Source organism: Bidens hawaiensis, unplaced genomic scaffold (genome assembly GCF_021521415.1).
Source record: "Bidens hawaiensis isolate Kalapana, Puna unplaced genomic scaffold, B.hawaiensis_p1.1 tig00015461_1, whole genome shotgun sequence".
NCBI lineage: Eukaryota > Viridiplantae > Streptophyta > Magnoliopsida > Asterales > Asteraceae > Bidens > Bidens hawaiensis.
In genome coordinates, this window is record NW_027492384.1 from 76,371 (window position 1) to 92,063 (window position 15,693).

General features: G+C 36.7%; 1 protein-coding gene across 1 annotated transcript; it reads left to right on the plus strand.

The window, feature by feature from the left end:
- Nucleotides 1–564: 564 nt before the first annotated feature.
- LOC143549296 (inactive poly [ADP-ribose] polymerase RCD1-like) lies at nucleotides 565–5,656 on the plus strand. Its single transcript, XM_077040225.1, has 8 exons — nucleotides 565–875; nucleotides 2,156–2,264; nucleotides 2,345–3,436; nucleotides 4,098–4,339; nucleotides 4,450–4,550; nucleotides 5,032–5,196; nucleotides 5,272–5,367; nucleotides 5,469–5,656. Exons 3-8 carry the CDS (start codon nucleotides 2,442–2,444, stop codon nucleotides 5,505–5,507), a joined length of 1,638 nt encoding a protein of 545 aa, XP_076896340.1. The 5' UTR covers nucleotides 565–875; nucleotides 2,156–2,264; nucleotides 2,345–2,441; the 3' UTR covers nucleotides 5,508–5,656.
- Nucleotides 5,657–15,693: the final 10,037 nt, after the last annotated feature.

Here is a 15,693-nt window from a genome sequence, read left to right on the forward strand (position 1 = left end):
ATCAAACCCCTTAAGGCATTCACGTGACGACCAAGTCCAACCCTTCTTTGTGCCCCCGGCACCAATTTATATTATCTTCCTTTTCACTCTCATTTACTTACTACATTTGCACAAGAAAATCTAATTTGATTCTTACGTCGGAAGATGAATCGCATGAGGCTCTAACCTAGATGAGCTAACAATTGTGTTTGTTTTACAAAACTATTTAAACCTTAAACCCTTAAAGTTACCAATACTATCCTTGTCACCCTACTTATCATATCAACACCCATAATATAGAATATTAGAACATCCCATCCAAATCAACACACAACATTATCACAAGACTCCAAATTAACCTAAACTTAAAAAACTTAAGTCCATATAATTGATAGTCTCCTTTCAATATTCATTTCCATCACACTAATAAAAATACTAAATCAATCATCACACTTAAAAATAATATCATGTGTCCCCCCTATATTTGACTTGTAAAACTTATCCTTTAGTCCCTAACCCTAACCCCCCCCCCCCCCCCCCCCCAATACTACTATTATTATTATTATTCATTCACCCCCCTTCTTCGAATCTCATATATCCTGCCGACCTATTTCCTTCCTTGTTCCCCAAGCAATTAACTTTCAACCAATTCACACCCACATATAATAATATTAATAATAATACCCTTATGAACACCTTCAAAGTCATCGCTTCTATTTCGTCGCCGTCTCTTCCAATTTTGCCCTAATTGATATATAACCCACAACCGATCTATCCATCAAGAGACGGCGACTGCTTCAAGAACCGATCTGTTCTTCAATTGATTCGTTATGCTTGTCAGTTTCATCTTAATTTGGTGATTTTGCATCTGGGTTTGTGCTCAATTTTATTATAGGGTGAGTTTGACTTTGGTCTGGTTTTGGGGATCCGGGTGTTTCTTCACCGGATCCGGGTTTTGGGTACTTGGGTTTGATTGGTTTGTTGGGTTTAGGGTTTGTGTTGCTAAAGTTGACTTAGGGTTTTGTTTACTTGTGTTGATTGTTTGAAATTGATAGTTTGTTGTGTATGCAGATCAATTGGTTTTGAGGTTTGTTAAGATCATATGTTTTGAATTTTGATTTTTTTTATATTTTTTTTGAGAATTTATTGGTTTGCATGAATAAAAAAATATGTGATTTGGATTTAGTTTTTGCATGGTTTTTAAAATTTTATAATTGGTTTTGGAAAATAAGTGAATTTACTTCATATGTTTGGAATGTTAAGTATTATATGAAGCTATGAAAATAAGCTATGTTTTGAAATATATGTGATAAGTGAATTGATGTTATCTTAAGAACTTTTTATATTAAGTATGGTTATGTCATTTGAATGTGACGAAAGGAGTATATCTGTGAAATTTCGTACGTTGTCTCATAGCTTGAGAAAGATGTAAAAAGTTTGTTACTTTACGAGTTACGACGGATGACTGTGATGTGAAGCTATGAATCTTTTATGCTTTGAAAAAACTGTGTGAGAAGTGAATTTATTCCATATCATGAACTTTCTATATACTGTATGAATGTGAAGCAAAAAGTATTCCTTGAAAAATTCATACGATGTCTCATAACTCGAGAAAGATGTAGAAAGTTTGTTACTTTACGAGTTATGACGGATGACTGTGATTTGAAGCTATGAAACTTTTATGCTTTGAAAAATCTGTGTGAGAAGTGAATTTATTCAATATTAAGAACCTTTTGTATCAAATTTCTATCATTCGAACGTGAAGAAAGACATATTCTTATGAAAATTTATGTGTTTTCTCATAACTTGAAAAAGGTGTAATAAGTTAATTAGTTTATGAGTTATGAGTTATGACGGATAAAAGATCTTTTTTTGCGATTTTTGGAAAAAATATTGTGTTTTCCGATTCTTGATGACATAAAGGGTATGCTATTTAATTTTGTGGATTGATGTGGTTTTCAACTTTGATTTTGACATGCATGTTTTTGGTACTTTTTGTTTGGCAAAACGAGAGCAGTTCTTGTTTATTATTAGACCCAATGTTTTTCAATTTTTGGTGGATTTTCTTGATCGGAGATTTTGCATGGTGTATGACCTAAATCTTTTTTAGGAAAGTTTGTTATTCTAAGCATCTACTTTTAATTCTTAATTCTGATGAATCATTTTTAATTTTTAGTGTCGTCTTCGCTATAATTACTTTATGACGGTTTTAGAAATTTGTCGACCTCAAGCGATGACGTGGATATGGTCTTATAATGTTGAAGTGAAGCTAATTTCTAAACATGGTATACTTTCAACAATGTGATTCCTGATTATTTTAATTTTAAAACACCGTTATCATGTTGTGTTTGTTAACTTTTTGCAGGACATGAATCTCTATCTACCCCTAGGTTTAGTGATATGTACAAAACACCAAGTATTTAACTTTTAGGCTAGTGTAAATAATTAACTTTGCAGATAAAATGTCATCAAAGATCGTGAAATTGTCGGCAAATGGTCGTAGAATTATCGTTGACCCGAGGCGGAAAATAGTTACTCAATGCAAGGCTCCATTAGTGGGTTTCACCAACAAGTCTTTGAATGTGAAATCACCATCCAACAAACTTGGAAAGAGGAAAAGGGCAAACGAATGCAAAAATTCATGCTCAAGGAAAACTTTAGTGAAAAACTACTCAAATTTTATGAGGAGTGGCATACCGCAATGTTTGTTGTTCTCGCAAGATGGTCAATGGGTTGACTTTTCACAAGAAGTCGTTGACTTGGTCAAAGAAGACTTCCGGTCAAAGAAGGCGGCGATTGATGTGAAGTGTAACGGTTCTCATTTCATGCTAGATATTCTATATATGATTCATGTTGATTTGAAAACCGGTGCTCAAAAGCCGATTGCTTGGATTGATGACGCAGGAAATTGCATTTTTCCTGAATCATATTCTGCGTGTCACGGGAATCATGAAGATTTAGATGCTGGTGAATCCTCTGTTACCCCTGAAATTAATTTGCATTTGGAAATCGAGCTTAATGGGTTAGCAAATAATATTGATGAAGAATGTGTTGGCGAGTCAAATGTCAAGTTGGTCAAAGTTGACCGAAAAGACCCAGTTGAGGAAAAGCAAAAGAGTGATGAATATGTATCACCAATCAGTGGAGCTAATTGTGGGACGGTGGATGTTAACACCGCTAAAAACATGTTTGTCTCGGGTTTAGGTCAAGATTTGAAAGTTAACTTTCTTGAAGTCAAGAAATGTTCTAGTAGCTTTATGGAAGCAAGACTTGAACTTTTTCAGAAACAGGTTGAAATTACCCAAAAGCTGCGAGGAAGAGCCAATGTGCAATATGGTTGGTTTGCTGCTGCTGACTGTGCACCGTCTGGTGTATTGTTTTATGGGCATAATGAGCCTAAGCTCGGTAAATATGGATATGGTGTCCACCTTTCAGCACTTCAGTCTGCTCATAGCAGGTATGAATAAAAAGTTGTGTTTTTTGATTTACACATTTTCTAGTTGGTTTGTGTTAAATGGTAATGGGTTTTTCTTGATGTAGGTCAGTTTTGGTTGAATCAGGTTGGCCCGTGTGGTTGTTTGTGTGGAATGTGTCAAAATGGGCTTTTTTGATGTAGGTTAGTTTTGGGTGAGTCAGGCTGACTTGATTGAGCTGTTTAGTCGCTTGTGTGTAACGGGTCATAATGGCCATTTTTTTATGTTGGTCAGTTTTGTCTGCGTAAGGTTGACCTGTTTTATCAGTTGGACCCATTAGTGAGTCAAAATTAGCATTTTTGATGTGTGCGTCAGGTCAGTTTTGCCGTGTAACCAGTCAGCATTTTTGACCGATGAGCAGGTTTGACCCGTTCGGTTGGTTCTTTGTAACAAGTCAAAACAAGCATTTGTTTTGGTGTGGGTTAGTTTTGGCTGAGTCAGGCTGTTTTGTTCGGACCCATTTAACCTAACAATGGTCAAAATTAGCATTTTTTATGTCGGTCAGTTTTGACCAATTCAGGTTGACTCCTTTGACCCATTTTTTTAGATAGTTTGAGATATATTGGTGTAAAATTGGAAATTGCTACTTAGCACTCATGTAGTTTTTTAAACAATTAAAATATACTATTTTTTGTTGCTATGTAGTGCTATGCTCTGTGATATTGACGAAAATGGAATCCGATATATGATGTTATGTCGTGTGATTTTGGGGAACACGGAAGTTGTTCACGCGGGTTCCAAGCAATTTTATCCAAGTGATCAATGCTTTGATAGTGGAGTTGATGATCTCCAAAACCCTAATAGCTATGTAATTTGGAACACTAATATGAACACACACATCTTCCCCGAATGTGTTGTCAGTTTCAAGGTTTCTCCAACAATCAAAGGTTGTAACTTTATACTCTTTCTTGACATTTCTTGAAGTCACGGTATGAGTGATTCGTATAAAATTAGTATTTTTTTATTGTTGAAGAAAGTGTGTATTATATGATTGCAGAGAATCTCATTGGTGAAGAAAGCAAACCTGATATTTCAAGAGTCACTACAATTCATGATCCACATGGACCCGTAAACCAAGATTCCTCCTCGAATAAAATGGTATGGACTTGAGGATGTTTAGGCTTTTAATCTAACCGACAAACACCGACGGAGCAAATAATCAAACATGACCATCTGAACAAATGGAGTTTGTTCGTGTTTGGTCGTTATGAAAATATCATTGTTTTTTATTTGTTTATGTTCGGTCGTTAATAGTAAAAACGAATGGTTCATGATCGGAAAATGAAGAGACCATAAATGATAATAGTGTAATAGATGGTAAGATGAACAAACATAGTTGAGCTAAAACCAATAAAAATCATTGTGTACAACATTGTGTGGGCCCTAAAGAGCTTTTAAAACTAGACTAAATTGTAATTGGCGTAAAATTTTATTATGATATATTAATAAACGAGAACTACAAACATAAGTATGCGTAAACGAACTAACATAGACAACGCTCGGTTCGATTTCAGGGCTAAGCTTGAATTCATATATTTATATTGTTAGGTTTCTTACTTAAATTGGTTTTTATTTTCAGGGTAAAAACAGCGCCCAGTTGGAAAAGGTTCCGAGTGTTGGATCGAGCACACCTAAGGAGCCTAAATCACCTTGGATGCCTTTCTCCATGTTGTTTCAAGCGGTCTCTGCTAAAGTGGCTCCAAATGATATGAAATTGCTGCAGATTTTTTATGAATCTTTTAGGGTACATTAAAGTATTCACCTTTTAGTGTTTCGTAAGCACAAGAAGTACTAACGTTCTCCTATTTATGTTTATTAGGCCAAGAAAATGAGCCGAGAAGTGTTTATCAAGAAACTGAGATCAGTCGTCGGTGATCAGATACTGAGGTCAACAATATCCATCCTCCAGAACAAGGTTCGATCTTGATCTTGTAATTGAACTTGAAATATATATATATATTTATATATATAATGATTTTGTTAAGACATTTTTAACGCATTTTTGTATTTGTACAGAAAAACCCTAATTCTGCAAGCGAGTTGGATGCTGCTTAAGTGGCGCAACAAGGTTGAAAAGACGAAGCCTTTGTGTGTGTTTTGATGTGATTGTATGAATTTGGTGTTTTTGGTTATGGCCGGCTTATGTTTTCATAAAGTGATGGATATTTTTATGTTTTTTTTTGTTTTGGTTGTAAGGCTGAATTGAACCCTTAAGGTTGCATGTAAAAAGGATTAAAGTAGTTAAGCAGTGTTTTTCATTTTAAGTTGTGTCTTGATTTTATTTGTGTTCTATTGTGTGCTGAATTAGTTCAGTAAAATCTGAACAGATAGTTTGAATTAAATTTAATGTATTGTTTTTATTAATATTAATAAATTGAATAAATTGGAAAGTAAATATAAATGACCTTTTACCTTTAGACTACACATTACTTTTAAGTTTTCTCACAAGTGTACTGTTTTATGCTAATTTATGAGTTATTTTGTGTAAGGTGTTGAACACGGTAAAGAAAGGCGAAGCAAAAGACCAAACTGGGAATCGCAACACCGATTTGGATGGGGTGTCATCCGGGCACATTGGGACTGATCAACATGACACATTTGAGGTGTTACCTAATATATTTTTATATGATCTGTTACATTTGTGATTGTTTAAATAAGTAACTTAACATTATACAAATCATTAGTGATTTTTAAACAAATCTTTTCGGAATCATCAACAAGCTACTAATGATTTGTTTAATGTTCGTAGTTTACCGCCTCACAAGAAAAGAAAAACTAAATATGCAGGCAATACTGAGAAGGTATGGGACGTGAAATGAAAATGGAAGTTCACTCAATTGTTCATGTAAGGAATTCAACATCTGACTATGAGAAAATCTAACCAAAAGAGTTGAAATCTCCCATCACTCACCTTCGGTACACCCGCCATCCTGCCACCAATGGTGGTGGTGCAGGTGGTAATAGTGACAACAGCGGTTGCGATGATGAAAGAAGGTAGTGGCGGTGTGGGATTGTGGCATAGGAGAAGGTGGCAGGAGGCTTGATGTCGTGAATTTAAATTATTTTATATTCCAATTTTGAAATTGATTTTCTTTTAGTGTGGTTCTTTTGACATTTAATTCTTTAAAAAATTTCCACTAATCAATTTTTTTAGAGAGACGCAATGTTCGTCCACGGAGGTGAGTCAGGGCCTAAGATCAGGTTGAAAGGCATAGTCAATCGACAAAAGCTCGGAACCCACGAGTGAACGAAAGTTGGATCTAGATTGGGGACTCACCTGATCCCCCCATATATTCTCCTGACGAGAGGTTTGGTTTCAAACCTTGGTTCGAACATCGTATTTTTTTGTTTTGCGCGCCTGTAACTCTTCCTCAACCATGATGTGTCTATACTGGATCTCACTTGAATCGCACTATCTATCCTCTCAAGGAGAACTTTGGTTTCAAACCCCGGTTCATTTCTTGTTTTGTGTCGAAGTTATATATAAATCACAAGCTAAAACAACTGAAAATGTGAAATCAAAGGGCATTCAAAGAGAGAGTGTGGCTTATCAGTTGATTTTAATTTTTAAACTAGTATCTAGCGGGGTATAAAACCATGAATAAAAAGTTCGATTTGAATGTAAAGCAAAAACAATCTTATCACAAATTCAAGTAAATCGCCACAATGAACAGGACTGGTAAACCGAACGAAAACATTGAACAGTGCACGTGCGTTAACTCGCAAAAATTCGCCACTATATCTCCAACTAATTTTGTGCCGTCTATCGTATCTGGCCATAAAGTTATAAGCACCGAGTTGTTACTGTATAAACCATAAAGGTTAGTCACATGCATATGCATTTGCTAGAAAAATTCTATCATCAAAGTATGCAATAGCAGGCAACCAAAAATTAATTGAATTGAACACTCAAAGAATTATCATCAAACTTATATTAGACTTCTCCATCATCAGTTTTAGCAAATAACTTAAAGTACCAAGCATATATATGTCTGATTAAACAAAAACCATAATTCACGGCAACAGTATTAAATCTCATTGTGACATATGATCGAGTAGGTGGTGTGCAGTTCAACGCAGTTGCTTTCAACATATAAAATTTAGAATCAGGATACCCAAACACTACAAAGGTACTTCACTATCGACAGTTTTCAAAATTGCATCAACGACATACTACGAATTAAATTTTAGATTATAAATAGTAGTATGTCGTTGATGCAATATCGGAGCTTCAAAAACCCACCCTAATAACCGAACCCAATAATCAGATGGGTTGTAGAAGAATCATACATACTATGGAAGCCAGAATAAGAGAGCGCATATGCTTTGCAATTGTTGACCGACGATCATGCCGGAAAAAGGATTTTTAACTACCGCCGTACCACCGCGTGTCGTCGACAACAAACTCTAGAAGAGGAGAGATTGGGTGGATAACCATCGTTGAGCAATAGGGGTAGATGGACGGACAGGAAGTCGTGATGTGATGGTACAAATTTATGTTCACAAAGTACAAACCATGAAGCACACCGACCCTTTAAATTATTATAAATAAATGAGCTCTTTATTTTACCTTTTGGGCCTCATTATGTATTTTTAATGGGCTAACTATAAACAAAATTTTTTTATGGGGGTAATGGTAATATTAGTTTTATTACTTTTATACTTTAAAGAAGTACCAGGTCAATTAGCCCAAGTCTCATTTCCCTCGGTCCAACCTGCTTGCATAATCATTATCTAGGGTTTTCAATTTTTCTAAAAGAAGCAGATTAAGGTAGCGTTTGGTTTGCAAGAATGGAGGATGAAATGGAATGACCCATTGTGAGGGAATGGAGAAAAGTGTGTTTGGTTGATCAGATGAATGGAATGACCCATTACATAGTCCATTCCATTCTCTCTAAAATACCTCAATTTCATTCTTTCCATACCCACATGTTTTTTTCATTCCATTCCCTCATTCACCATACATCACCTCCACCACCCACCATCAACACCCACCAGCTACCATCGCCGCCACCTACCACCAACCACCACCATCGCCGTCCACCTCCGCCACCCCCCACCTCCACCAACCATCGCCATCAGTGCCAGCCACCCACCGTCACCGTTGTCCACCACCGACGCCACTGCCACCAACCACCACCATCGCCCCACCATCACCCCCGACGCCCACCACCACCTCCTCTATTACCGCCACCACCCACCCCACCTCCACCCCACTACCACCACCCACCTCCAACCACCATTATCTCGTTGCCCACCACCACCCGCCACCGCCAACCATCATCACCACCCACCAATGCACGACCGCCACCTACCTCCCACCACTACCACTCACTACCATTTTAATTTTATTTTTTTATTTTTTCTAACCTACCAAACAATGCAAAGTAATGATTCATTTCATTCCTATGTGGTAACCAAATATTTCATTGGAATGGTAATAATACATTTCATTCCTTTGTCAATTCCATTACCACGTTCATTCCATTCTGTCATCCATTCTATTACCTCATATCAAACAGACCATAAGTGATTTATCAAAGGTTACACTTTATATTCTTTTAACCACCAAAATTTGATGGTTGTAGTTAGAAGACAATTGCTCATGTTTATACCATACGCTTAATGTGTAAACGTCAACAAAAGCTTTCACTCTACTCATATTCTGAGGTATATTGGTGGTACGGTGTGTTTAGGTTGAGTTTGCAAACGAAAAAAGAGTTTTTCGGTGAAAAAAATGTTTTTTCTGTCGACTGAATTGGAATCAAACATGTTATAATGTGGGTCTGTTCAGTGGCGGATCCAGGATTTTTTTCCAAGAGGTGCACAGTTTTTTGATGTTCCAATTTCATGGAGCCGGATATAAAAAATTTTTGTCGATCGGTTTGACGTTGGGTCGATTGGATGGTTCGGTTCGGATACGGTTTATCACATAATAAAAATATGATATTGAAATATAAAAGACATCGTCATTGCAAAATAAACACACATAATATAAATATAACGGTCTTTACAAATTGAAAAAGCATACCTAAAGTTCTCTTCGAGTTTTCATCTTTTGAAATCGTTACATTAAATCTTCGACTGAAACTTGTTGGAGGAATACCCTTTTTATGTAACAAATGTATGAATCGTTCTTGTATTCATCACTAATTCATATAAGGGCTTTCACAGTTTCATGACACCTGCTACAAAATACCAAAAATTCCCCAATATGGCTCATTCTTTTATTGTAATTTTTCATGTAATTATTGTTTTGTTTGTTGGTGAAACACTACAGTATTAAAGAACAGTGTAAACAATTGTATTACAAACCGTGGAAAAAAGGAGGCTAGAGGCGTCAAATGTCGTCGGAGGTCGAGAGGAGAGTTTGCGTTCGTCAATCGTCAGTCATGTACGCTTTCTAAACGATCCCATAACCTGTTCTTACACGAAACTAGTTTGATGCAACCCCATTTTAGCACGTCACCCAATTAACCCACTTGTTTTTAGAGGCTTAGATGGCCAGAACTTCATTTGAGTTCGAATCCCATAGAGAGGTCCACTAGAGATCAATTAGCCAGGTTTTGGATGATATGAGACTCTTTCTTACCAAACAATTACAAATACCCCTATCGTAATTCCTAGTAATCATAACTTCCCAACTGACCTAAGAACTTTCGAGCTTCATGATACACACTCAACCATCTACTATAATCAACTGTGCCTACAATCACAAATCTTTTTGTTTGTCGTTTACCACTTGTTTGGTGGCCAATTAGTCAAAGATAAAAATAATTATTGGTGAGTCTACCAAATTTAAGCTAAAGAACATAAAGACTGACTCCTTGCATGGTCAAAGTGTATATAAATTAATGTATGGTATTCCAAAAATTCATTAACAATACAACAAAACAAACTATTGGTATTGATGGGAGGCCATGATGGGCGATGTGGTCTAGTGAAACGTTTTTCTCGGGCGCAAAATTTTTTAAAAATTCTAAATATTTTAATAAATATATTTTTAGAATATCTGAACACTACACATTATTTTTATAATACTCAAAAACTTTATAAACATAACTTTGTTTCTGTTTTTTAGTACCCAAACATATTGGTTAGGCTTAAACATATTTTTTTCAGTTCAATCAAGTAAATGAATTCTCAGAGTCACTGATTTTTATTATTATATTATTATTATTACTATTATTATGAAATCATAATGGAACAATCATGAGATTATTTGATTCACCATTCGCAATGTTTATGGGGCCATTTTTGTCTCTCTTTTCTTCACTGGATGCATACCAAATGTCATATCAACTTTATTTTCTTTTTCAATATTGGAATTAAGCTTTACAGGAAAACACAAAAACTAAAAAGTATATAATTAAATATAATAACACGTATGCCGTATTTATAAATCCTGTTTCATGCTTTTTAGCTAAAGTTGTAAAAGTGTTATATCGTGATAGGGGGGAGGGGTGGTGGATGTGGTGGCATCACTCATCACACACCCTACCCAATCAAATGGTGTCACATCACCAACTTCAAATCCATCACATGTGATGGTTTTTTACTAGGGGTGGTGGTGTGGTGTGGTGGTGTGTGATGAAAATTTTTTTTTGCAAGATTAAATGTTACAGAGATAAATAAATAAATAAAAACCGACAAAGAAATGGTTGATATAGGCCTCGTCACGTTTCCGCCAACTTAGCCGACTTTTATATCATTTTTATAGCATTCAAAAGTTCAAGGTTTAATTCGTAAATTATTCTAAATTCTGTTTAAAAGAAATGTGAAAGTTAAGGGGTTAAATGTGTAAATTTTATTTAAAATATAATAATAATAATAATAATAATAATAATACTAACAAAACCCACAGCACAACTCCTTCTTTCCTGTTAATTTTTCGGCAATCCATCACCTCCGGCGACAGCTGCCCCCCAACGGTTATAACCACCCCCCTCCCAACGGCTCTTTTTCTTGGGATCAACCCTTCATCACGCGTGACACCCATCACGCAAACTCCCTTTTTTCAGCGTGACAAGGGGGTGGCGGCGGTGTTGAAAAGCCCATCACGCGTGATGGGGAGGCCACCACGCACCGCCCCGTCCGCCCTAATATCTAATTGTTTTTTTAATATAAGTCACTAAACTTTTGTTGAACTTACATGAGTGAAATAGTACTTTTAGTTCACTAGGTGTACAAATTTGTAAAATTCAAAAATAAAATATTTAAGGACTTTCCTATAACAACGGGAAAAACAGAGCAATCTAATTCTAGAAAATTGTCGTCCTCCAATCCTTTTTGTAAAATTCCAACTTCGTAATAGGAAATTTGTTATATCATGTTGACTAAAAAATATTATTTAAAATAGGCATGAAAAATTTACCTGAGTCATTGAATAAAATAGGCCAATTTAATGACATAGGGCTGTCTCGGTTCGGCAAAGCATAGCATCATGTCATGATGCAAGATCCCATTTGTTTTTTTTACCTTTTCATTGGTGATGCCATGGATCTTCACAAACATATTTACTCAACCGGTTTACAAAAGAAACTAATCCAACTTATATCACGGATTACCATTTAAAGTGCGTGGGAAACAAGGAACAACAAGATCTTTAATAACTTAGAAATAAGCTCGACCATTGTAGAAGAAATTAAAATACTAAGTTTCCATTGAATAGTTTCGCGCTCGAAGAAATTTGGTGTTACTTGAATTCAATGGGGATAGTTTGATGTACTGAACATGCAAGCTGATTGTTTTTAGCTTTGTTGTCATTTTCAGCCAGTTACTCGCTAGTCTTTTCTAATGAAATGCCATCATTGAAAAAAAAATCGGCAATCACATTATGAGACACAAAATGATTAGGCTCTATTGGCACCATTTGGCCGACACCATCACCGGCAACCATGAAGCTAACTGACACGAATTCGTATACAAGCGAATGCTAGAAACCCTTGTCACACCCCAACTTAGGGTCTAGGCGTGTGACCAATATTTGGTACCTGTTTTGTAAATATATCAGAGTTTAAGGTTGTAAAGCGAAAGTTACGGTTAAAATATATTTCAAAATACGGGAATTAAACAACCGTTAGTTTGTTACAAAAGAGTTAAAGTTATAAACCATAATTTACAATATTTTAATAATAAAACTTCATGAGCCATCAGATCGTCTAACGGCTAGACTCCAACTCCAAACATCTATTCTTGAGTACCTGTAAAACATTTTATAAAATACGTCAGCAACATATGCTGGTGAACATGTTGACGCTAAAACATTTATGAAAACCTTTAGTTCATACTCGAAACAACCAGCGGCCCTCTATAGACCGGAGTACCAATTATATCACATTAGTCCAGCCCTATAGACTGGCTCAATGAGACGGGACCTGATACCACGTGTGTTGGGGTATGCCTACCCTCTGCCCACATATGTAAGGATCCAAACACAAGTATAACTAGCCCAATTGCCAGCAGATACTAAAGTTTTAGGGATACGTTATCCCATGTAAACTTTGGCTTCTGGGTAAATGACTCGATTAAAGTATGAGCGTATTCACCTTTGTTTTGATCAGCGCTTTCACTGATTTTGTTTGAAATTACCTCGGACCTATAGTACGAGAATAACCAAGTATAAATACTAGATCAATGATCTAGCTTTAGACCATTAGTCTATTTTGCATAATCATTCCCTTGATACTTATTTCTTTATACATGGATCTTTAGTCAAAAGCATTATTAATTAAACATTACATTTCTTCTTCATGAAGAAATGTATATTCTAAGTTTTTTCTTTGTTAAGAAACATTATAAAATCTTTATAATTATAAAGAAATAATATTTTCTCTATACCCTTGACTTATAAAACTATATTTCACCTTTTTATCTTATCAAGGTATAGACTATACCCCTGACTAGGGTCTAAGCCATATATAATAAAATAATCAGGCAGTATCCCTACATTAAATGGCTAGCTTATAGGAAATGCCTAAGCTTAACGCGGGCAACACTTTTACTTGGCCGGCGGTTACTTGAGAATATTAACAAACAAGGCTTCAACATTTGCATGTATTTCAAGAAACGAATCGTCGAAACGTCTGGATCGAGGTACGAATATCGAGACAAGTGAGTTATGAATCTGATTTGGGATGCACAAGGCAGAGCCTGACACCCCTATTTATAGAGTTGAAATTTTGACCCATCGCGATACGCGATGGGCTAAAAAGGGGATCCATCGCGTATCGTGATGGAATTTTGGTTCGGCCATCTCGTATCGCAACGCCGCCCACTAGGTTTGATTGGTCACCTAGTAGACCTGCCACGTGTCCACGATTACTTCGCCTGGTCATCCCAAAGAGTTGGGTGATCACGTATCGCGACACCGCCCATCATGGGGAAATGTGATGCACCCGTCGCGTATCGCGATGGGTCACCTTTTGATCCATCACGTATCGCGATGGGTCTTGAATTCCAGAATTTTCATTTTAGCCCCTTAACTTTTGATGACTTGTCACGTCTTGGTCTTGGTTCCACTTTCCAAAAATAATAAGGCGACTCTCAAGCGGCTCGAGGCGATGCGAGCGTGCGAAGTGCAAAGTGTGCCATCAAAGTGCCCAACGCCCTTCGCCGTCGCCGTCGCCTTCGACATCGTCCTCGTCCTCACCCGAGCCCATGCCCTTGTCCGTCCGCGTGCGCGTCAGGTACTCCTCACCATCCGTTAGGACCACTTAGTGCATGCTAAACATAAAAGAATATTATTATGGAAACTCCATCTCTTATAAAAAGCTTTCAAATCTATTCCACTTTTCATGTGAAATGGAATTTATCTTCTTTATTTATATCCATGTAAAGGAGTTTCATTTTCTTCTTTTCTTCCATTTGGGATGGATTCCTTTCCTTAACATGCAATGCTTCCTTCTTTATGTTATTATTTCTTTACCATATTTATTATTAAAATATTATTGGTTCCTACTATTTTCAAAGTTGACATTATAACCCAAAAATAAATATAGTATTTTTCGAGATGTTACAACCCTAGCATGATAACCTCCCGTAGATGACCCGAACGACAAAGAACAAAACAATTGTTCAAAAGATTCTTATTATAGAAAATAGTTAACCCTCCAACCTTTGATTACAATTGTTTACATAGGAAGAAATAAACACAAAAAAAGAGATGAACATGGAATAAAATCTCCATAATAAAAGAAAAGATAAATGCTTAAAATAAAGATAAATGCATGTAAATGGTTGGATGGGTGGAGATAAACCATCGGCTCTTCCTAGCCACGAGTTGTTGGGTCGGTTCCGAAACGAACATTCCCTGATGGTTCTTCGCATGTAGCCGGATCCGTATCATCCCCCCACCTCTAAAAAAGGACTCGACCTCGAGTCATCTACATTGTTCGGAAATCAACAACGTTGAAAGTGGCGGAGACCTTGTAATGACCCGACATGTCAATCTTGTAAGCATTATCATTGATGCGCCAAGAACAAGGAATGGACCGTCAGCCCGTGGATGAAGCTTCCCGAACCGCCCTTGCAGAAATCACTCCTGGTGTAAATAAACCCAAACGAGGTCTCCCTCGTTAAAAACGACACGTCACCTATGTTTATTAACTCTTGCTTGGTATTGTCAATTATGTTTAATAATTTTCTCCCGGACCCGTTCATGAAAAAGTTTAATCTGAGAGGCCTGCTCATTTCCATCAGCACTAAAATGGTCAAGCTCAAGAAAAAGAGCCAGGTCGAGGGGGGTGAACGGGTTTCGGCCATAAACAACAAAGAACGGACTACGCCTCATCGAGCTATGGTTAGACCGAATATTTGCGAACTCCGCTTGAGGTCAAGATCCCACTTCTTTGGGTTATCACCAACAAGGCTACGAAGGAAATTCCCTAAACTCTGATTTATCACCTCAGTTTGACCGTCCGTTTGAGGGCGGTGTGAACTACTAAATTATAACTTTGCACCCAAACGCTTCCATAATGTGCGCCAAAAATGACTAACAAATTTCACATCACGATCAGAAGTAATAAACTTTGGCACTCCATGTAAACGAACGATTTCGGAAAAATAATGACGCGCTATTTGCGACGCGTCAAATGTCTTGACACATGGAATGAAATGAGCCATCTTAGAAAAACGATCAACCATCACCATAACTGCATCATTATTTTTGTGTCAACGGTAAGCCCAAAAAAAAAATCGATACTTATATCCTCCCAAGGCCGAGTGGGTGTAGGAAACGGTG